Source organism: Phoca vitulina, unplaced genomic scaffold (assembly GCF_004348235.1).
Source record: "Phoca vitulina isolate PV1807 unplaced genomic scaffold, GSC_HSeal_1.0 scaffold5, whole genome shotgun sequence".
NCBI lineage: Eukaryota > Metazoa > Chordata > Mammalia > Carnivora > Phocidae > Phoca > Phoca vitulina.
In genome coordinates this window covers 946,966-967,730 of record NW_022589708.1, presented here as the reverse complement: position 1 = coordinate 967,730, position 20,765 = coordinate 946,966, and the positions used below count along the sequence as shown (strand labels likewise).

Genomic DNA, 20,765 nt, shown 5'->3' with positions numbered 1-20,765 from the left:
TGGGAGGGGGACCCCACCCCCCCGGTCAGTCCTGGGAGGGGGACCCCCTCCCCCAGGTCAGTCTTCCAGTAATTGGTGACGTCACAGGCCCAGTAACCGTAAAAGGATGCCTCACCTTGTGGAAGTTACAATTTTTCTGGATTACTTCAGAGAAAAATTTTAGAGACAAAAGAGCAAAGAGGTGTGGGGGACTGGAGCGGCTCCTTCCTGGCCCTGGGCAGCTCAAGGGGGTGCGGTCAGCCTGGAGCCCCCTTCTCCCTGGGTCACGCCAGGGCTGAGAACGAGCCTTGCCCCGCCTCTCCTCGTAGCTGCTACCTGGCGGGCCAGTGGCCATCCCTGGGCCGGGCCTCACACCTGGCCTGTGTCAGCAGAATGCTTCTTGAAATGGAACCGTGTACTGCCGTCGCCAAGAATCCTCCAGGTGGAATGCCAAGGGTTTGGTCCCCGATGCTGTCTGATGGCCACATCCGTGTCCCTAGTGACCTTGAGCCAATGTGAATGTCTGAACAGAGTCAGCCCATGACACGGCAGAGCGGGACCCCCACATTGCAGAGAGAAGCTGTGGGCTGCACCTCCTCACCCAGCTTCCCTTTATGCAAAGTTACGTAGAGGTGGTGTCTGCTTGGGTTAATATGTGAGAATAAGTAGTTAACCCAGAAATGCCAAACAGGGCCTAAGAATTTTTTGTGTAATACTTAGTTTTGGCAAGCGCCTTCTGTGCATCATGCGGCTATTTGTGTTTGCACTATGGGGTCTGGAACCCTTGGTGTGTGAGGTTGGAATGGCAAGGAGGCCAGGAGCCGGGAGAGCAGGGAGCGAGGGCAGAGGGTTTGGGCCCCTGCATTCGTCAGCCCCGGCCGCCGTAACGAACCACAGGCGGGAGGCTTCTTTCCCAGTCTGGAGACTGGGGGTCTGAGGCCAAGGTGCTGGCAGGGCTGGTCTCTCCCGAGGCCCCTCCTGAGGTGTGCAGATGGCCGTCCTCGCCCCGTGTCCTCACAGGGTCGTCCCTCCGTGTGGCTGTGTCTGATCCTGTAAGGACCCCAGTCACGTGGGAGTAGGGCCACCCTGGTGACCTGAGTTTATCTCAGTTATGTCTCTAAAGTCGCCGTCTCCCAGTAGAGTCACCTTCTGACGTCCTGAGGTTGGGACTTGGACACATGGAATGGTGGGGGGTGGGGAGGACAGTTCAGCCCCTAACAGCCAATTGCACAGGGGTTGGGCCAGGGCTCTATGCTCAGCTCGGACTCTGGGAAATCGGAGCCTCTGAGACACGTAAGCAGAGCTGTGGTTTTTAAAGGCTGGTCCAGCTGCTTGCTGGGAACGTGGAGTTGCCATGTGACCAGGAGGCCACGGCCTGGTCCCAGAGAGGGTGGGCAGCCATTGCGGCTCTGGGACCATCCGCCCTCCCTGGGAAGGAGGTGTGTGGCTGAGACGGGGTTAGCGTGGCAGCGGGCTGGGAGCTGAGGGACCAAAGCCGCAAGAAGGGCTTTCAGGGGGATAAGAAGATTCCCAGGATGACCTCGGAGCACTGTGGCCTGACACCCCGATGCACCTGTCAGAGGAAACAGTCCTTCTGGGGTGACCCAGCCTGGGTGCCCAGACTGTCCAGGATGCTGCATACGGGGGCCTTCCATGCAGTGGCCAAAGCCCCCCGCAAACCTGACATCTGTCCAGCACGGTGTCCGTCAGCCACGTTCATGCCGCCCCCATGCCCGTGGGCTTCTGCCTCGGGGGTGGGATCCTGAGGACTTGTTCACTCAGATCCATCTTCAAGCGTGCCGAGGCCTTTTAGGAAGAAGGCACTCAGGCAGGTGGAATGGGTGTCGGGGGCGGGGTGAGAGGTGACGGGCCGTAGTCAGGTCTGTAATCGGATGGGTGTGACGGTGAGACCGGGAACTGCCGTCCACCGCAGACAAGGCGCCAACGCCGGAAGTTCCTGCGGCTGCAGCAGGGAGTCAGAACCGGGCTTTCGAGATTCCAAGGAGAAACTCTGGGGATGGAATCAGGGGTCTGTTGGATTGTCCGTTGGAGGTGTTGCTGATTTCCTGCGTCTGACCCGGGGTTCTCCAGGTGTGGTCTCCACGAGGCATCACCCAGACGCTTGTCGGAAATGCAGGTGCTCAGGCCGGCCCCGGCCAGGTGAGTCTGAGGCCCCACGGGTGCGGGAGGGCCCCGCGGCGCAGGTCAGCGGGCCGGTGGAGGCAGGGCGCCTCGCTCTTTCAGTGGCCTCCGGAGACGGAATGAGATGGAAAACAAGGGCCCCGTGTGCCCGTGCCGCCCCTGTCTGGGGCTCCTGCGCTCCCGTCGGCTAATTCGGGGCCCCCCTCAGGCACCAGCCTCACGGCCGCTCCTGGGAGCCTTGCCCACCCCCCTGGGCGCGGCGCCGTCCCCACTGTGCCGTCTGCCATGGCTCGCCGATGCCCTGTCTGACCGCTCGTCCCGGGCCTGGCGCTTGTCTCCGCGTGTGCTCAAGTAGCAAGGGGTAGAAAGCACAGGTCGGTCTGAACTGACGGCCTGCGGCCGGAAGACAAAACCCCTAAAGATCGGAGAACCGTGTCTACTTCCCTGATTTTCAGAAAGAAACTGTGCGATCTATAAATTGGCCACGTCGACCTTCGAACGAAGCAGAGAGGATGGAATGAATTGAGGGTCCATAGAGGGACGCAGTAATCTCCTGCCTCCACAGACACGCTGCGTTCATAGCAAACCATGTCTGTGAGGGTCAAAGGAACGTCCTACCCTGGTGCCTGGAATTTGAGAAAGCCTTTCTCTGTGTCCTGCACGGTCCTTGGTGGACAAAGAGGGGAGAAAGAGAGGAGAGAGTGAGTATGGGGTGATGGGATTATGTGGATTCTCTTCCAGCGAGCGCTCCCTCCCGCCCCCTCCGCCGGGGGCAGGACACGGGTCTGTGATCGTTGACTTGCACTCGGCCATGCGATTTGCTTTGGCAGACCTGGTGCTCAGATGTGCTTGTCGTGAGCGGCCCCTTCCTGCTGCTGCCGACCCCCCAGGAGACATGCCCGGGGTAGCCGCTGCCCCTCCGGCCTGGGACCAAAATGAGGCAGGTGGAGCAGAGCCCGCCCCGCCCCCCGCCCCCCCGAGCTGTGAGCAGGGGGCAAAAACGTGTCTGTGGCACTGAATTGGGGGCAGGTTGTTGTGCAGCATTAACGTGGCACCTGCTGTGGTCTGAACAGCCAGCCATCCAGGGGAGAAGAGCCGGCCGCAGGGTGACTCCATTGTCTTCTCGTTTTTAAGATAGATGTTGAAGTGTTCTCCTTGGCTGTTGCTGGAAAGCAGAGGACCCACCAGGAGCGCAGCCGTGCCCTTCAGTCTTGCGACCTCCTGCCACTGGGCGGGGGTGGAGGTGTCCTCTTGGCCTCTGGGTAAGTCAACAAGTAGAAATTACAGGAGGCAGATTTCGACCAAAAGGGAATATTTGTCCTAAGGACTCGAAAAACAGCTCCCCATGGGCGTGGCCCTGGGCATGCAGCGGAGTTGGCGAGTGCCTTGGAGGGGCAAGCTGGGGACCCGCAGCGGCCCTGGCAGTGCTCAGATCTAGCAGTTTTCAAATTGCTTCCCCTGCTCAAAATATTTTGTAAATGTGTCTGAGGTGTCCACGCCCAGTGGACATGGCTACAAACGGTGAAGGTCAGCTGTTTGGAAAGATGACAGGTCTTCAGTTGAAGGGGGCATCTGGAAGACCCTGACTACACGCTAAAGCATGAGGGGACCCCGGAGGCAATTCCAAAGGACGCTTGGAGCATCTGGAAGAGGATGACCTTGGATTCGCAGGAATTGGTCACATTCATGCTTCTGCATTTGTCCACTAATTACCCCTTTGTGTGAGCGAAGCAGACAATGGACACGAAGCTGGCTCCCCGTAAGCGTGTGGGCGTTGGGGGTACCAGATCCGGACACTCAACACGCTCCTGGTCATGGGCCGTCCTTCTGGGCCTGCCTGTGTGCAGTGTCTCCAGGTGACTGTCACCATGTTGCTGCCCTCCCTCGTCCTGGGACCTGTTCCTGGACCTGCCAGCTCTCTGGACCTTACCCCCTATTTCTAGGCAGCCCCCGTGTGGCCCTTCGTGATGATGTGCTGTTCACGTGGTTTGCTAACTGCTTCACGGATCAGCTCCGAACCACGACTATGTCAGGGGTTCCCTAAGAGTAACGGTCACGTTCCAGACTCTGGGGGCCCCACGGTGCTGAGGTCAGGTGCTGCTGCTGGAGAAGGCGGGCCCCCTGGGGGCACAAGTGGGGGATTCTCGCATTCGCAGCAGCTTGTCTGGCAGGTGCTCCCGGTGGGAGAACCTTTGGTGTTGGTCATCTGCACCGGCCGAGTAAGAGAACTCCCTCCAGCCTCTAGTCAACATAAACGAACATGACCCGAGAGACCCTTCTGAGGTTCTAACTAGTAACAATCGAAAGGCATGGCAGTGACAGGTCTCCAGACCTCAGCCACTCGTCAGGCAGGTTCTATGCCTGAAGAACATGCTTTCGGTGGAGAAGAGCCGCTCTCACGGTCCTTCGGGGCCCCCGGACTCGCAGCTTAACCAGATGGGGCAGTGTCCACAGGTTGGCTCCGGAACGGGAGGCTGCGCTTCATGAACCTGCCTGCGTCTTCCTGCACCCCGCATGGGCACGGTCACGGCTGGAGGCTCCTCCTTTCTGCCCAGACCCGCTTCTGTACCAGACTCTCGTCTCTGTGGACCTGCTTATCGGTAATCCTTGCAGATGGACTTGTGCCGTTAGAAATAGTATTTCGAGGGGCGCCTGGGTGGCTCAGTCGTTAAGCGTCTGCCTTCGGCTCAGGTCATGATCCCAGGGTCCTGGAATCGAGCCCCACACCGGGCTCCCTGCTCCTCGGGAAGCCTGCTTCTCCCTCTCCCACTCCCCCTGCTTGTGTTCCCTCTCTCGCTGTGTCTCTTTGTCAAGAAAAAAAAAAAATCTTAAAAAAAAAGAAATAGTATTTTGAACTTCATCTCATACGTCTGATTTTGGAGATAGAAATATTGGTTGTCTCTTCCCAAATGTGAACAAGCTAGTGCAGCTGTCTGATACACACACGAAAATTCTGGGATCTAATCTGAATTAATTTTGAATTCTAATCAAGTGCTACAGTGGAAATGCAGTTATGTTCTCATGGTTCTCTTTGGATGAAGTGCGGCTGGGGTTCTCTGCCCTGGGGACGCTGTGGAGAGCCAGCCTGAGCGCTGGGGAGGCGGAGGCCACTGACGGGAACCTGCCCTTGCCGTCTGCCATCCCTGCGGGGCCCGGCTGTCCTCGTCTGTGTGGTGGGTCCGTGAGGACAGGGGCTGCACAGGGCTGACACGAAGAGCAGGCTCTCGGGGCTGCCCGCGGGTGGGAAACTCTCGGCACAGCTCACAGCCGTGCATCAGGGGTATTGCGTGCTTTAACTATATTACTCCGTTAGCGACCCTCATCATGAAGCATGGGGGGTGCTCCGGGCGAGGGAGAAGAAAGGGGAGTGTCTGAGCAGGCGTGGGCTCTCCAGGGCAGTGCTGGTTTGGGGACACTACCGGGTCTGGGCCGTGGCACCCCACTCTTCGTGGAGGGGCCTCCAAGGGGCAGTTCCTTCCCTCCCCCAGAGGAGCTTTATCCTGGTGTCAGTCCCCAAAGATACACAGACACCGAGGGGGGTCAACCCTGGCAGGAGAATTTCTAGAAAATTTAAAGTGGTAAATTTGAAAACAATAGAGCAGATCATTCTTTCTGAATTTTAGGGATCAAGTGGCTTTTGTGTCTTTGGGCTTTGAGCAAATGTTCTGGCTTTTTGTCATTCTATTATTAGTAGTGTCCAAGAAGTGAGTCCAGTCCCCAAAGTGTGAAAAACAATTTATCTTTGCAGAAGGAAGGACTAGCGTTAAGTCCCACTGGTGACATTTTTAGCAAGATTTTAGGTGAACTAAAGGTGAACCGATGCCCCGTATGACTTCACCATCGTAACACTGCTCTATCTTTAAAGACAGTTTTTAAGTGTTTTGATGTCTGAATCATTAAGGAGGGAGAACATGTCATTTGATGTTTAAATGGTAACAAAATATAGAAAGTTGTTGAACAGATATTAAGTCTCCGTGTTTTATCAGTTGTATGATTTTATGCCCCCATCAGTCCTCAAAGGGCTAAAATTTGTCCTGTTTCCTCTTCTGAAACCCAGTCCGTGGTGTGGGAGGATCCCTCATTCACGCACTCGCCAGCCGCACGCATAGGAGCGTCTGCCCTGTGCCGGCCGTGCCAGGAAGACGCGTCACGCCCCCCTCGCGGAACAAGACCCCGAGGTCTTCCCCGGATCCGGAGCTTCTCTGGGAACAATCTCCAGGCACAGGCCCCTGCTGAACCTGATACATGTCAGAGTGTCACACGGAAAGTACAGGCCCCCGTCTCACACGCAGCGCGGTATTGCCAGGTCAGGGAAAACGTTGTTTTAGTTACACAACACCACTTACCGCCCTGTCCCCTGTTGGGTGTTAGTTGGTTTCTAAATTCGTCTGACTTGGGCACAGTTTCTAGATTTTGTCATGATTGGTCAGCGGTGATGTATCCTTTATTTTAAAAAGTTAAGCATGTCGTTCACAAAGCCCCTTTTTGAGAGTGAGCAGTTCGACTCTGTCCGGCGACGTGCTCCCCCCTGGGCCGCAGTGGCCTCTGCGGGTCAGAGCTGTAGCATGTTTCACGGGTTATCTTGATCGCCCAGCTCCCGGAGCTTCCTGTCTTTGTCAGCGGAAGGGACAGAAAACCCCCATTAAACAGGGAACAATGAGTGGTGGCCAGCAGCGGGGCTCTGCTGGGAATCGCCGTCCGGTGGGGCTGCCAGGGGCGGCCGGAGCGGTGCCGGCCGGTGGGGCTGGGACCCAGCGCTGAGCAGGGGAGGGCTTGCTGGGGGTGGGGGTGCCCGTGGACCTCGGTGCTGGCCCGACCGCGGGGAGAGCATCTGCAGCAGGGAGAAGGAACTGTCTGTGCGTGCCAGGCCGGGGTGCCAGGCGCCAGGTCGAGGGAAAAACCTGGGAAGGACACAGGCAGCGAGGACAAGGCAGGGCAAGGAGAGGGAGGTGCGCTCGGCGGCCCCGGCTCGTGTGGCCGGGCTGCCCCTGCATGGGCTGGCCTGGTGGAAATCCACTGCCCCAGGTGGGCACACGTGGGCTGTTTCCCATCCTCTGTGTCTTAAAAAGGAGAAGAAAGAAGACCCAGTTGTACCTGAGTCCTGAAGCCTGGCTGTAGCCTCACGCAGCCGTGAGCAGGCGTCCGCCTCCAAGGGCCGAATGTCCATACAGCCAGCAGCTCATTTAAGATCTGCACTGAATAACTCCCTGCTCCCCTGACACGATTAATTTAAGACTCTTTACTGCCAAAAACCATGCCAGTTATCCATAGGAATTTCTTGACAGTAGCTGAAGGTCATGTTGAGTAAAATAGACCCTTAGGGTCCCCAGAGGGTCAGTCCAGTTCTCAAGCGGCCTGCCAACGCCTCCAGCCTCCCCCAGCTGCGCTCAGCACACCGGGGTGGCCAGGGGCCTGGGACCGAGAACTTGGGTGGTCTGTGTTTCGGAACCGGGGAGTTTAGGGAGGGAAATACCCACCAAAGGCTGGGGAATTCCATGGTTTCAAGACATTTCCCAAACCTGAAGGCTGTGAACCTACAAGACAGAGAGACCAAGAGACTGTGGGCAGGTTCATGTCTCAGAACTGATTTTTGGAAAAGGTTTTCGTTAGTAACATCTTTAAGACATATTTGGAGAAGTAGGAGACCCTGGGTCAGCGGCGCCCACGTGCTGAAGGCCGAGCCACGGGCCGTCGCACCGTCGCGCATACGTGGGGAGAGGATAGGCGCGGGGAGAAATTCGGTGCGTGACTGGTGGCTCATGGCAGTTCCACACAGCTAGTGGTGGGCAGCTCCCGTGGACACAGAGCAGCCATGTTTCCACACGTCCTCCCTGAGCCGCCGTGGGCCGCTCGGAGCTGAGGGCTCCGGTCCCCGCTCACAGGAAGAGGGCCCGCGTCCTGGACCCGCTGCATCAAACGCGCATCTGTTTCCTCCCGAGTGTGCGCCGGGATGGCCTCTGCTTGGAAGCCAGCGCGGAGGGGCCGGGATGGACAGTGCTGAGGGGCCCGGTCATGGTTTTCCCTTGCTTCTGGGGGACGGCCCCCCAGCGTGGTTCGTTCCTTGTTGCTTCTCACGGCTGCAGCTCCTGGAGCCAGCCTCACCTGCGGCATCCCCAGGGACTCGGAGGCCGGCAGCCCAGAAGGGGGTGCAGGCGGGGTGGAGGCAGGCAGGTGGAGGCCACTGGTGCTAGTAGCCGCCTCGCGCTCTCGGCACCTTTCCTGCTCAGAGGTGTGAGTCCAGGCTGGGCCACATTCGGTCCCCTCGGCCCCACAGTCTCCAGCTCCAGCAGGAAGGGTCCCCCAGCCTGTGAACGCTCATGGGAGGAGGGTGGGCGCCAAGGCACCAAAATGAAACAAACGCATTATGTGGCGGCGACCCAGCTTCGCCGGCTCTAGTCGTGTTGGCGGATGAAGGGGTGCCCGTGGTGCGTGGGGCCGAGCATGGCCCTTCAGCCAGCCCCCAGTGCTGACCCTCTGTCAGTTTCTACCCCGTGACCTTGAGCGTAGGATCCGGGCACTCAGGCCCTCAGAGCCTCTGTCGTGCGGCACCGAATGAGCTGCCTGGCAGGGGAGGGGTGAGGATCGGAGGCGACGCTGCAGGAGGCGCTGGGACGGTCCGGGCGGTGCTGGGTGCTCGCCCACTCGGACGCGGTGTGGGCACCAGGGTCTGGAGCCGGCGGGCCAGGGGCACGTCGGGCATCGCTGGGAAGTGTCATTTGCCAAGCAAAGCAGTGCTATCATTTCCTTTCTCCCGAGCTAGACTGCAGGCAGGGGTCACCAACGGAGGAGTTTACCCGTTTATTTCAAGAAGGCCTGGGGCTGGTTCTCCTCCCTTCCTCCCGCCTTGTACTTGTTTGTTTGAACTTGAGACTTCCTGAGCTTGGAAGGTGTTTTTGGCTCGGGCAGTTGGAGCAGGTCCCTGACACTGGGAGCCCCGGCCAGCACAAGCCCCTTTCCGAGGAAGGAAACACCCAAGACCTGCAAGTAGATCTCTGCGCGGCCTGCGTCCTGCCGGGCGTGGGGACGGGGGGCGCCGGCGGCAGCCTCTGTGGGCGGGCCCTCCTGGGCAGGTGGTTCTGGGCTCCCCGGCGGACTGTCCGAGCCCACGGTCACTGCAGCTCGAGGCCTGGAGGTGGAGGCCGGGCACTCTGCAAGCTGGTTGGACGCTCTGTTGTTCTTCCTCAGGACTTGGTAAACCAAGGTCACTGGAGGTCGTGTGCCCAGCTCAGCGTGCAGCGCCGGGTGGGGCGCCCTCCCCCTCACCGCCAGCACCCGCCTGTTTTCCACTGTCCAGGTGGAGGGCTGCAGGGCGGTGGGAACCATGTGGCTCTGACACCGGGACCATATTCGGGCCTTGCATGAGCCTGTCTGCAGATTCAAAGCTTCTGCTGCCGAGCGCGTCCCTGGAGGAGGACAGCAGGATGACCGCGAGGGGAGCATCTCAGGGGGCTCTCAGGGGCCTCCAGCATCGGCTCCGGCTGCGGCCCCGGCGGTGCTGGGGGGCCTCCAGGCGCCCACAGCCAGGTGAGGCGGGATGGGCTTGTGCTGTCTGGGGCGTGGGACCAGGCGCCAGGGGTCCCTTCGGTGGGTGGGCAGACGTGGGCAGACGTGCGTGAGGGGGGCTGGTGCATGGTGCCCTCGCTGCCCGGGGGCCCTCTGGCATCCTGCCCCAGCGTCTGGCCCTGGACGGCCTCCTGGCCCCCCTGCCCTGCCACCGGACGCAGGCCGCGGTCCCCTGCCAGGACCACAGGCTGCTCCCGGGGTAGCGCCTCTCTGAAGAAGGAGTGGGAATTCTCGTGGGTCTCAGAGTCATGTCTTCACGAACTGACTTCCTACAGAGTCAGGGCTGCTAATAGCTCACGCTGGAGGCGGGAGCTCTGCCCTTTCTCCCGGGAGATACCCTCCCTCCTTAGGGGCCTGGAGAGCTGAGGCTTGCTGTTCACCTTGGGGCAGCAGCGGACTCTGTGACCGCGGGCACCCCTTTGGACAGATGCCCTTGATGTCTGTAAGGTGAAAGACATCAGAAGTAATAAAGCGAGCCCAGCATCTCCCCCTGTTAGGGAGGTGGAGCCTGGCGCTGGCCGCTTAGCGTCCCCAGAGGGAGGGAGGGGTGTCTGCATCCGCGTCGAGGCCGAGAGCGGGGTCTGGTGTGGCTGACGGCCCCTGGTTGGGGGGAAGTAGACTCGTTGTGGGCAGACAGCCTCCCTCTGTTTCACTCTGGGGTGAGGACGGAGCCCACACCCTGAAAGCCCAACTGCTTCTGCGTCCACGCGGTCGTCCCGAGCTCACCTGCCTCTGTGCACATGTTCAGGGTTAAAAGAACAGCCTCAGCCCTCTCGTGGATTCCGCCAACTCTATAGAGTGAGTGGGGCCATCACAACGGGCCGTGTGGACCCCTGCCCCACGCTCACTGGGGGCGTGGACGCTGCGTCTGTTCCCTTCCCAGCCTCCCCCTGCGCCCTCTGTCTGGAGGTCAGCGGACATGCGTGGGGGTTCCCCGACTCGTCTGACCAGACCTGCTCTGGCCTTGGGGGATCTGTGCTCTGTCTCCGGGAGGGTGGCCCTGAGGACCCCCAACTCTGAAGGACGGGATTATCAACCTGACACCTGGAGGCTGCATGGGGGAGGGTGACTTTGGGCCTGAGCCTGTCCCCACACATCAGCCATGTAGCCTGGACGGTGGGTTTAGCGTCCCAGGGGTGTCCTCTCAGAGGGAAGGGGGGCTGCCGACCCCACAGGCTTCTGCTTTATCCCTTACTGCTCATTAGAAGCCTTTGAGGCTGTGTGCGCTGGTATTCAAGACCAACGTGGATGGTGGGCAATTAGGTGCTAAGTGCCACATGAGGCCCTGGGGCAGCAAGGCTCTATGTGGCCCTCTCAGCCTCCCTCACCGACCTGCCCCCGGCCCCCCTCGCCGTCCAGCCCGGCCTCCCCAGCCTCTCCAGCCTGGCAGCTCCCGGCTAAGTCTCCTTGACCTGCAGGTGTGGCCACCACGCCCCTGGGTACCTGCTGGGTGACTTCTTGCTCCCAGAGAAGCAGTCTTGCCTTGGCTTCCTGCCTGCAAGTTTGTCCCAGTTCCTTCTTCAAAACCCATCTGTATACGAGTGTCTGGGTCGGGCTGGCCTCCGCGTCCCCGTGGACAGACCTCACCAGTCAGCCCAGCTGCTTTCCGTGGTTCGAGCCCTGAAAGAAGCATCGTCAGGCCGGGAGATGAGCTCCGGCCAGCCTTCTGGTGCAGTGGAGGACGCAGGGACAGCGTGTCGTCACGAGATCCAGTTTTCTCTGATCGCCAGAAACATGTGATGTCGATCAAGCGGCGGTTGGGGTGAGCTCTGGGCTGTCGCCTCCGCGCTGTCGCCTCCGTGCTGTCCCACGGGAGCTGCCGCAGTCCAGACACAGGACACTACCTACAGTGGCATCTGGGCACCTGGGGGGCGTCCACTCTGTGCCCCTCTGCACTGGGTCCTTTCCGGCTGAGTTTCAACAAGCCAAGAACAGGTTGTTTTACTTAGAATTGAAAAATTCTCTTTATGGAAACATGTTTTGGGTTGGCATGGAGAATTTTAAACAGAACCAGAATTATTTAAAAGATGCAAATAAATACATTTGACCCACCTGGGTGAATTGATCACTGCAAGTGATCACAGAATTTCCCTTTGAGCTTCCTGGTAGCTAATGCAAAAAGGGAAAAAAAATGACCACAAGGTTACATGCAAAAAAAAAAAATTCTTCTGGAAGGAATTCTGGAGGAAACCAGTAGCTCAGCTGTACGGACTCAACGGTGACGTCTTTGCAGGGTTTCCTTTCTTTTAGAAAATCAGTGCACCTAGAAATGTTGAAAACGTAACAGCAAATTGCGATGAGGCCCTTTCCAGAGTCAGCCAGGACAGCGGTGTGTCCCTCCCCGCTGTTCCCGGAGGGCTGAGTGCTGGAGTCAGGGTCTAACCATGACTCAGACCGGCTCTCTAGGGACCATGTGACTAGCGGCCAGGTCACAGGCTGTGGGGCTGTGTTCCCTGTGAGCGTGGGAGGCGGAGGCCACAGCCACAGGCCAGGGCGCTCTATGGGACCATGAGTGTGGGCTCAGTGCGCGTTGACACTCGGCCACTGGAACCACTGGGTCTCGCCCATAACGGCTTTCAGAAAAGCCAAATTTGCGAGCCTGGCTTTCAGCTTCTCAGGAGCTTCCGGAAGCAGAGGGTGGTTTTCTCTCTGACTTTCCAGAGGTCAGACTTGGGCGAGGTCTCCTGAGACCTGCAGAAGCAAGGAGAGTGTGCTGCTTTATCTAAAGTGTGTTTATTCAGAGGAAATACTTGTGCTGAGAGTCTCGTTTACAGGCTCGCACTTGTTGGTAAGGAGAGGTTCCATGCTCTGGAGAAATCTGGTGATTATCATTGTTTTCATCATTTTAAACATCAGGCAACTTGGTTGAAGTCACTGCTTCTGACCTCCCGCCCAGATTCCCCATCTGCCCCCGGCCTGCTTGGAGACAGCTTGGCTCAGGCCTGGGGATGGGTCTGGGGCGGAGGCATCTGGGTCTTTGTGGGGTCTTGGTGCTGGGCACCCGCTGTCTAGGCAGCTTGGACTGCAGTGCGTAGTGGGGAACCCCGCCGAGCACCTGCTGGCCGGGGTGTTGGACTGTCTGGGTCCCTGAGCAGGGACTGGGGGTATCCTTCCCCCCATCCCCGTGGAGCCCATGTGTGGTGGGCAGGGCAGGGCCAGCAGTGATGGCGGCATGAGCCAGCTCAAGCCTTGGCTGGACTCCGAGAGAGCGTCTCCAGGTGGGGCTCACGCTTCACGCTGCAGACGTGTTAGAGACCCGCAGACCGAGAAAGCTGGACAGCATAGGAGGGGCCTTGGAACAGGTGCCTGTGTTCCTGCTCGCTCACCCTCCTCGGCAAATACAGCCTCCGCCTCTGTTTGTTCCCAAACATAGTCACCTGTGTCGGGAGCATCGGACCTTATCAGATGCAAGCAGGAGGGACGAGGAGTTGCTTTGGACATATTGTTGGATTTGAGGCTTCCAGCATGCACGCGTGTCTCTGCAGGAGCGTGGGACCTGCCCGCGTCTGACCGTCCTGTCGCCTTCACAGCAGCACGGGAGTCCCACCGACAGAGGTGTCCCCTCTCCGAACCAAGGCCAAATGGGCCCGGACGTTCCTTTCTCCTCCGGCGCCCAGAGCCGGCCGGCTGGGGTACATGTGTACGCACGCGGGTGGGGTGAGCAGATGTCGGCCCGCGGGAGGGTAACCTCCTTGCAGTGCTTTGTCTCAGCTCGGGGGTGAAACGGAAGTAAAAGTCAGCTGGTCCCTCACGCAGATTTAGGGAGCAAAGTTCAGTGGGAGAGGCTCGCGGGTAAGCACGGAGGGCAGCAGGACCGGGCGCAGGGAGAGCGTCTCCCTGGTGCTCCCGGGCCATGGGGGACAGACACGCAGCCTGGATCTCCATGGCGGAGATGAAAAGCTACTATATCTATTCAGAGTGGTGCTCCTGGATGCTGTCTATCGCTGAGGGTGAGTGTCCGGGTCCCAGGAGCTGCCGTCCTGTGGGTCACTCGCAGGGCTCCCGGCGCGGTGGCCATGCCTCCTGGAGAGGGTTCTTATGCATCTGCCTGCAGAAGGGAGGACGTCCTTGTGAGTCACCAGTGAGTGGCACCCCTCGGAGCGAGGGGCAGCCTAGGGAATGGGTGTAGGAGGTGACGAGCCTTCATACAAAGTCATCGTTTGATGACTCTGAGTCCCACCATTGGCTCCCTACATCCAGGGACGTCCTAGCGAGGACGTGGCTAGCGAGGGTCAGCTCCACGGCAGGCTGACCTGGACAGCAGGGAGTTCGGCCAGCACCAAGCCCGTCGGAGCTGAGCCAACCTCGTCCGCGCTCCGTGGGCAAAGGTCCACGCATAAAGTGCAAAGAGAACAGAAGCCACCAGCTACTTGGTATTGATGATCCCCTGACTGAGTGACACGCGGGTGACTTACCGGGTGGTTGGCAGCACTGTAGGTCATGGTGACACGAAGGTGTTTCTGTGGTCAGCTTCCTGGGGAGCCACAGAGCCCAGCGAATCCCCTGGGGCCCCCAGCCGTGCACGGGGGCTGAGCAGGTCTCCTGTCCATGCACAGACTCCTCCATTCGCCCCTGAAGTTCCCGAAATCTGCTGCGATGTGGTGAGGGACGCGGCTTCTTTACTGGCCAGCTGCAGTGCGGTCTGTGACGAGACACATCTGAGATCTCTGTGATCAGGCTGGGGGCACAGCCCCGTGAGGACAGGCCCTTCACTGGGCCCCGGGGCTGCGTTCTCATCGTCCGTGGGCTAAAGCTGTGCCTCAGTGTCTCGTCTGAACCCCCGGACGGGGAGGGCCAGGTCGTGGGTGTCAGAAACAATGCTTGTCTGGGGGGCTGTCGGGGGCGTGGGCCCTGGCAGGCGACATGAACCGGCCCTTGGGTTTGCTGCGGCGCCCACAGTTGGCCCCGTTGCTCTTGTTTCTGTCGGTGGTGACAGACACCAAGCTGGAGGGCGCAGGAAGGTGGTGGGCCCAGCGGGGCCCCCCGAGAACCCCCAGGAGGGCCAGCGTGGCTCAGCTCAGAGAGGGGCTTGGCCTCCGAGCGGAGCAGGGGCAGAAGCCTGGACTCTGTGGATCCGTTTGTGCAATGATCACACTCTTCTGCCTGCAGGGAAACTGAGGCTGAGTGAGAGTGGCCACGTCCTTGCGGATTAAGGGCCGAAGTCAGTGAGTGGGCCAAGCCCACGGTAGACAAAACAGCCTTCAGCACAGGGGACAGAGGTGTCCCTTGCTTCCCACCCGGTGTCCAGAGAAGCCCTGCACGGCCCCGGCCACATCCCCCAGGGACGGGGGCCCCGCGAATGGGAGCCGCCCGCTCACGGCCAGTGCCTCCATTTGTGTTGTGCCAGGAAAGTAAGTCACAGGACTGTGCGGGCCTTCTGTGTGGCTCAGCTCAGGACCCGTGGACACGGCGCTCCTAGCCCCAGACAATCATGCGGGGCAGGACTGCCCCTGGAGCCGCTGGGCCTGCAGTGTGATGGGCAGATGCTCAGGGTCCGGACATCATGTGCCTGGGTCTCTTCCCCGGATGAGGGCGACAGCATGGGGATGCCCTGGAGGGGCGATCATGGCCGGAGCGGGGCGCAGGCAGGGTCTCCAGTGCTTCTGGTCCAGGTGGGCAGGAGTCTCTGGAGGTAGCCTCTCCCCACCGCCCTGCCACACTTCCTGGAAGTTCTTCTGTCCAAAGAGCTGGTGCCCCTTCTGTGCCGTGAGGTGGACGCTCGGCCTCCCAGGGCGTCCCAGCCCACCTGCAGCAGAATTTTCTTTTATTCTCAGTCCTTTTCCTCTTTCATTTTTCCCTCGGTGTCCACATTCTGCTCCTGCCCCCTCCATGCAGCTCCTGAGACGGAGCGTGGCAGCCTCGCGGCTCCGAGGCCACGGCAGGTGGCTCAGAGCTCTTGCCTGGAAATTGGAGCGGAATGAGGGTGGCAGGACAGGAGCCGCCCTCCTGGAGCCCCAGGACCAGGCGGCCCCGCGCTCTGACCTGGCAGCGGGGCCTGGGGCCGCGGCTGAGGGCTGTCTGTGCAGAGGGTGGGAGCCCGGGCCTGGCCTGAGGGTCAGCCGAAGGTGCTGTGAGGTGGGAGGCGTGGGAGCCGGACCTTTCCAGGGATGCTGTCGCTCTGAGGCCACAGACGTGCGAGTGTGCTATTAAGGGTGGCGTCTGTCGAGCTGGGACAAGATTCCCCAGCGAGCCTCGTCACCATCGTCATGATGCTGGGGGAGGTTGTGCCCCAACAGCAGCCGAGCCCCAGTCACGGAGGCGCTGGTGCTGGTGTGGATGCTTCTGCCGTGGCGCCGGGCACTGACGCTCTGCTGCTTTCCCATTTCCCCTAAAGGGCGCAGAAAGGTCATGTTAGCGCCTCCAACAGGTGTGCGTGAGCCCTTCCTGCGTGGCGCGCGTGTGCACGCGCACGGAGGCACGCGGATGGGCCGCCGGCCCTGGAGAGCCCGCAGAGGACTTTCTGCATCCAGGAGATCAAGCTCGTGTCTGGGGCCCTTCTTAACTCGTAGGCTCCGTGCGAGATGCAGGGGCTCAGTCGGTGACGTTTTCTTGTGGCGCATCAGTCAGCCCCGTGGGTGGGATCTGTAGCCAGCCTCGTGCGTCCCCGCGGCAGCATGGGGGACGAAGCTCCTCTTTGTCACCGTCCTGTGTGGGAAGACCCAGAGGGTTCAGAAACCGTGTCGGCAACACAAGTGTAAATCCCGTCGTGCAGTCATTGCCCTAGACCCCGCAGTGTCTGGAGACCGGAGGCAGGTTTTTCCTGCATGTCTAGAGAAGGCAGGTTTTTCAGACACAGAGTAAAGAGCATGCTGAGAAAAACCAGCAGACGATCATCCCGCGCGTGGAGCCAGGCCGGTCGAGGTGGAAGGCGTCGATGCCACCCGTCTGCAGCGCCGTCCAAAATGCCTGTGCAGTATTTACTCGTGCAGAGAAACCTTTATTTTCCAAGACTGCTTGAAAGAGGTGCTCAGAGGACTCTCCGGACTTCCGTATAGGAGCAAGTTTTCAGGAAAATAAACGGGTTTCTGTATTAAGCTAAGAACAAATGAATTCACTAGACATCCAAGGCCTGAGAAGGGCTGCTCTTCATCGGTTAGCAACAGACAGGGAGCGTCGGCTGTGGGCCGGGCCCAGGCTTGGTGCTGCGGGCAGAGTGGTAATCATCAGCCTGCGTGGTCCCTGTGAAGACTGGGATCATAATCCAGAGCCGAGAGACCATGCCGGGGTATTGAGAAGTCCATGGGATGAGATTCCTGAGCTGAAACAGGACTCCTGGAAACCTGCTCCTTCCCCTCGGAGAAGCGGCCCCTGGCGGCCACGGGGCGGTCCGCGAGGTCTGCCCCTGGGCTCACTGCACCTGCAGGCTGCTCACACCTGGCGGCCGCAGGGAGGGGAGCTGCAGGCGTGTTTGCTCCAGGAGGCACGGGCTGAGCTAACCTGACAGTGAGCCGGGCATCGGCACAGGGCTCGAGTAAGTGCCCGAGAGCTGGCCAGTGGCCTTCCTCTTCGGCTCCTCATGCTCCACGTGGGGCTAATCTAATTCCCTGATTTGGGGCATTTTCCTGAATGACATGGACACCTTTCAAACATATTTTCCAGTTGCATTATCCATTCTGCGGAGGAATAAAAGCAGATTTTTTTAAAGCACAATTTCATTAATATGTTGGAAATGTGACCGGAAGTTGTTAGGCATTCCAGAAATCTATCAGATAGTTGTGTACAGACTGGATGAAAAAGGCATCCTAAATGGACAGCTTAAAATGCAATTGAAATTTGCATTTTAAAAAGTTCATGAGGCTTTTGCTTTTTCTGCCCAGCTTTTCAGCTGCATGGGAGCCACGTGGAGGCCGTGGGAGCAGAGAGGCAGCAGGTGGTCGTCGGGGGCAGCCACACTCCAGCTGGGACACCCACAAGAGGGGTCTGCTTGTTCTGGTCCCAGCCACAAACCCCCTGGGCAGCGCTTGGCCAACGTTTGGGATTTCAGGCCATGAGCACAATTTATTAGATGGTTTTATTTTCTCTACTCTTCAGTAATCTTGTCACATTTAAAACAAGGAAAGTATTACTTTCATTACTAGAAACCAGTGTGCTCTTAACAATAACCCGAGCTGTTGCTGCAAGGCCGTCCCTCTGATAATGTCCAGTCCTCGCTCCTTGAGGGCAGATTTTTGGGAATGCACAGGACTTATTACAGGAGCCGGCCGAACTGGGCATAAGACACCTTCTCAGCCAGGTCTTCTTTATGAAACTGACACAGAACGTTCTGCTGTGTGTTTTTGGGGGGTCTGGTGGCACTTATTTAATTCACCCCTGCCCTCAGCCACTCTGTTTTGTTTTGTTTTTTTAAGATTTTATTTATTTGAGAGACTGAGTGAGAGAGAGTACAGGAGCAGGGGGAGTGGAAGAGGGAGAAGCAGGCTCCCCGCTGAGCAGGGAGCCCAAGGTGGGGCTCGATCCCGGGACTCTGGGATCATGACCTGAGCCGAAGGCAGACTTTTAACTACTGAGCCACCCAGGCGCCCCCTTCAGCCAGTCTGTTCATCATCAGTTCCTTTTTATTGTATCAACACAACATCAAAACCTAACATTGAAACATTGTATCAGCACAGCATGGAAAACACCAAAAAATTCTTTTATGCTCTGGTGTTAAGAGCACTGACTTTGACATTGTATTTGAGCTCTGAGCAAGATAGAAGGAAATGCTTTCTGTGGACAGGGGGTGTGCATCACAGACTACAGGTCTGCCAAGCGCTTAGGCACAGCGCAAATCCTAAAATGCTCACAATCCGGCCTTGCTTGTCTGCACCAGCACACGCCAAGCGTCGTGCTCGAGCTCAGGTCCTGAAATGGCCAGGGCTTGGGACATCACATAAAGGAGCACACGTGTTAATATGAACACAGGAGCTTCGAGGCACAGACGGGGTTCGGGGTGGCCCTGGCAGTGGCCGCAGAGGCAGGTGGGGATTCGGTCCAGGATTTTGACTTCTTACCGGAGACACGGGGGCTTCAGGCAGAGATGTGCATGTAGAAACAGGTGGCCTATGGAGAGACCAGGGTGGGACCTGGGGACAGTGAGGGCCACAGGCCACGGGGCTCTGAGCCACGGCAGTAGCAGCGGAGGGTGGGTGCCGCCGGAGAGACTGCTGGGAGGAGGGACGGAGCATGGGTGTCATCTCAGGATGAAGGCAGGCCTGAGAAGGGCAGTGTGTGTTCTCTGGGGTACTCTGCAGGGCCTCCTCACCCTACAGACAGCCTGCGCCGTCTGGGACCAGCCGGCACGGGCCCAGTGTGCCTGGGTGGTGTCTGGGGCCTGCTGGCTGGGTTCCCATCCCCAGTGGGCCCCCTCCTCGCTGTGCATTGAGGCAAGGGGCTCAGTCTTTCCGTCCATAAGATGGGCACGATGGCACATTTCTCAGTCCCTCGGGGGCACCCCCAGGCCCAGCCACAGGGTGCAGGCTTCTGTCCTGTCCGCACACCTGGAGCCCTGCACTGGTCCTCTTCCCACAGAAACTCCCGAGGCCGAGGGTCCCCCCTCCCTCCTCCCTTACAGCCTGGTCACTGGGCTCTCCGGGTCCCCGGGCTCCACAGGGCCTCTGGGCACAAAGGTAAAGGACAGTTTTTAAAAATGAGCTTTTCGGAAGTACCTGCTGTACAAGGAACTCCTGGGGCATCACTGATCTCCTTGAGCTGCCTCTGCCTGCTTTGTGCGCGGCTGAGCCGTGAGCCCATGGGGCACCGTTGTCCTGCCTTTCCCATGAGATGGAACTTATTTTGGGAACAGCTTCGGAACACCTTGAGTGGGTGCATGGCGTCCCCCCTAAGGGGTCCTCCTGAGGCCGCATCGGCCCCTCCATCTGCTCTCCCACATCTGTGGACCTCTTCTTCAGGTGCACATCTGAGGGCCTGTGGGCACAGGCCCCTTGGCGCCCGTTCTGAGGCTCAGGCCCCTTGGCGCCCATTCCGAGGCTCCGCTGGGCGCCAACACCCAGCTGAGGCAACCCGCCGTTTCCTGGCTGGTGCGGGCGAGGCCCTGCCTGCCTCTCGGCGGCTCCTCCCCCTCCACCGCCCCCACGAAACTCCCGCTCAGACCTTCAGACATGCCCGACACCAGCCCTGGCTTCTGTGTGCCGCCTGAAGTCCCCTCCTCCCAAACCTCTCCAATGAGGAAACTGACACGCAGCTCGGTGGTTGGATTTAGAATCCAGAATTCCCATCGGGAGCCTCGGGGGGGTCCTGAGACCCAGGCCACCATGGTCCAGCCCAGAGAAGCATGGGTCACCTCTCTGCACCTTCCTGAATCCGCACACCAAATGTGGCTTGTGCCCTCCTGACGGGGGGTGCTCTGCTGCCATTCCCGGGCGGGAAGAGCCCTGAGCTGCCATCTGAGTCCTGGACACCTGCTGCCCGCCACCCCCAGCTCCCCAGGGCGAGGCCGGCTCGCTCCCGGACCCATGGGCATCCCATGAAGGGAATCAGCCTCGCCCTGCCACGGCCACGCCTACGGTGGCATTTTAATTAACCTAAGGCTCCAGCTGTGTTTGCTCCCTGCCGTGTGTACCCAACCCCGGCGCCCGCCCAGATTCGTTAGGTGTGTGACATGAAGTTGTTGATCCTGGAGGAGAATGGGGCTCCTGGCCGGTCAGGCCAGGTTGCATCTTGTGCCCCCCGGAGGGGAGCGATGGGTCGCAGGCCCTGCCTAGAAGAGGAGGCAGCTCATCGTGGAGGTGATGGTTCCTGCAGCTTGTGTGTTTTTCCAATCCGTTTAGTTCATGGAGACCGGGCCCGGGGGGCGCCAGGGGCCATGCGTCTGCTCAGGGACCTGTGGGGGAGGGGGGCGGCGTGCCAGCCAGGTCACCAGGGTCTCACTGGCCTCCTCCCCGCTGGGCCTCGACAAACGTGCAGAGAAAAGTATGAAACCAATGTGGAAGAGGAAGGGGAGCGGAGAGCGGGTCATGGTGGTGGGGTCGGCGTACCCGGTGCTTGACCAGGAGGCTGGGTCTGCACTGAGAGTGTTCACCATGCTGATGGGCTACCAGGGCTGGTTTGCAGTCAGATGGAAAGGAAGCCCGAGAGGAAGAGGG

General features: G+C 59.4%; 1 protein-coding gene across 8 annotated transcripts in view; it reads left to right on the top strand.

Annotated features, from left to right (window-relative positions):
- Positions 1 to 20,765, top strand: part of MCF2L (MCF.2 cell line derived transforming sequence like) — a 144,139-nt gene that overhangs the window by 48,040 nt on the left and 75,334 nt on the right. The window contains exon 1 of one of the 8 annotated variants that reach the window (XM_032402579.1): positions 7,182 to 9,645. The exons of the other annotated variants lie outside the window; for them this stretch is intronic. Coding sequence (XP_032258470.1) covers positions 9,480 to 9,645 — 166 coding nt within the window. The 5' untranslated portion in view covers positions 7,182 to 9,479. Of the gene's footprint in view, positions 1 to 7,181; positions 9,646 to 20,765 lie in introns of those variants that run through there. 8 annotated transcript variants of the gene reach the window in all.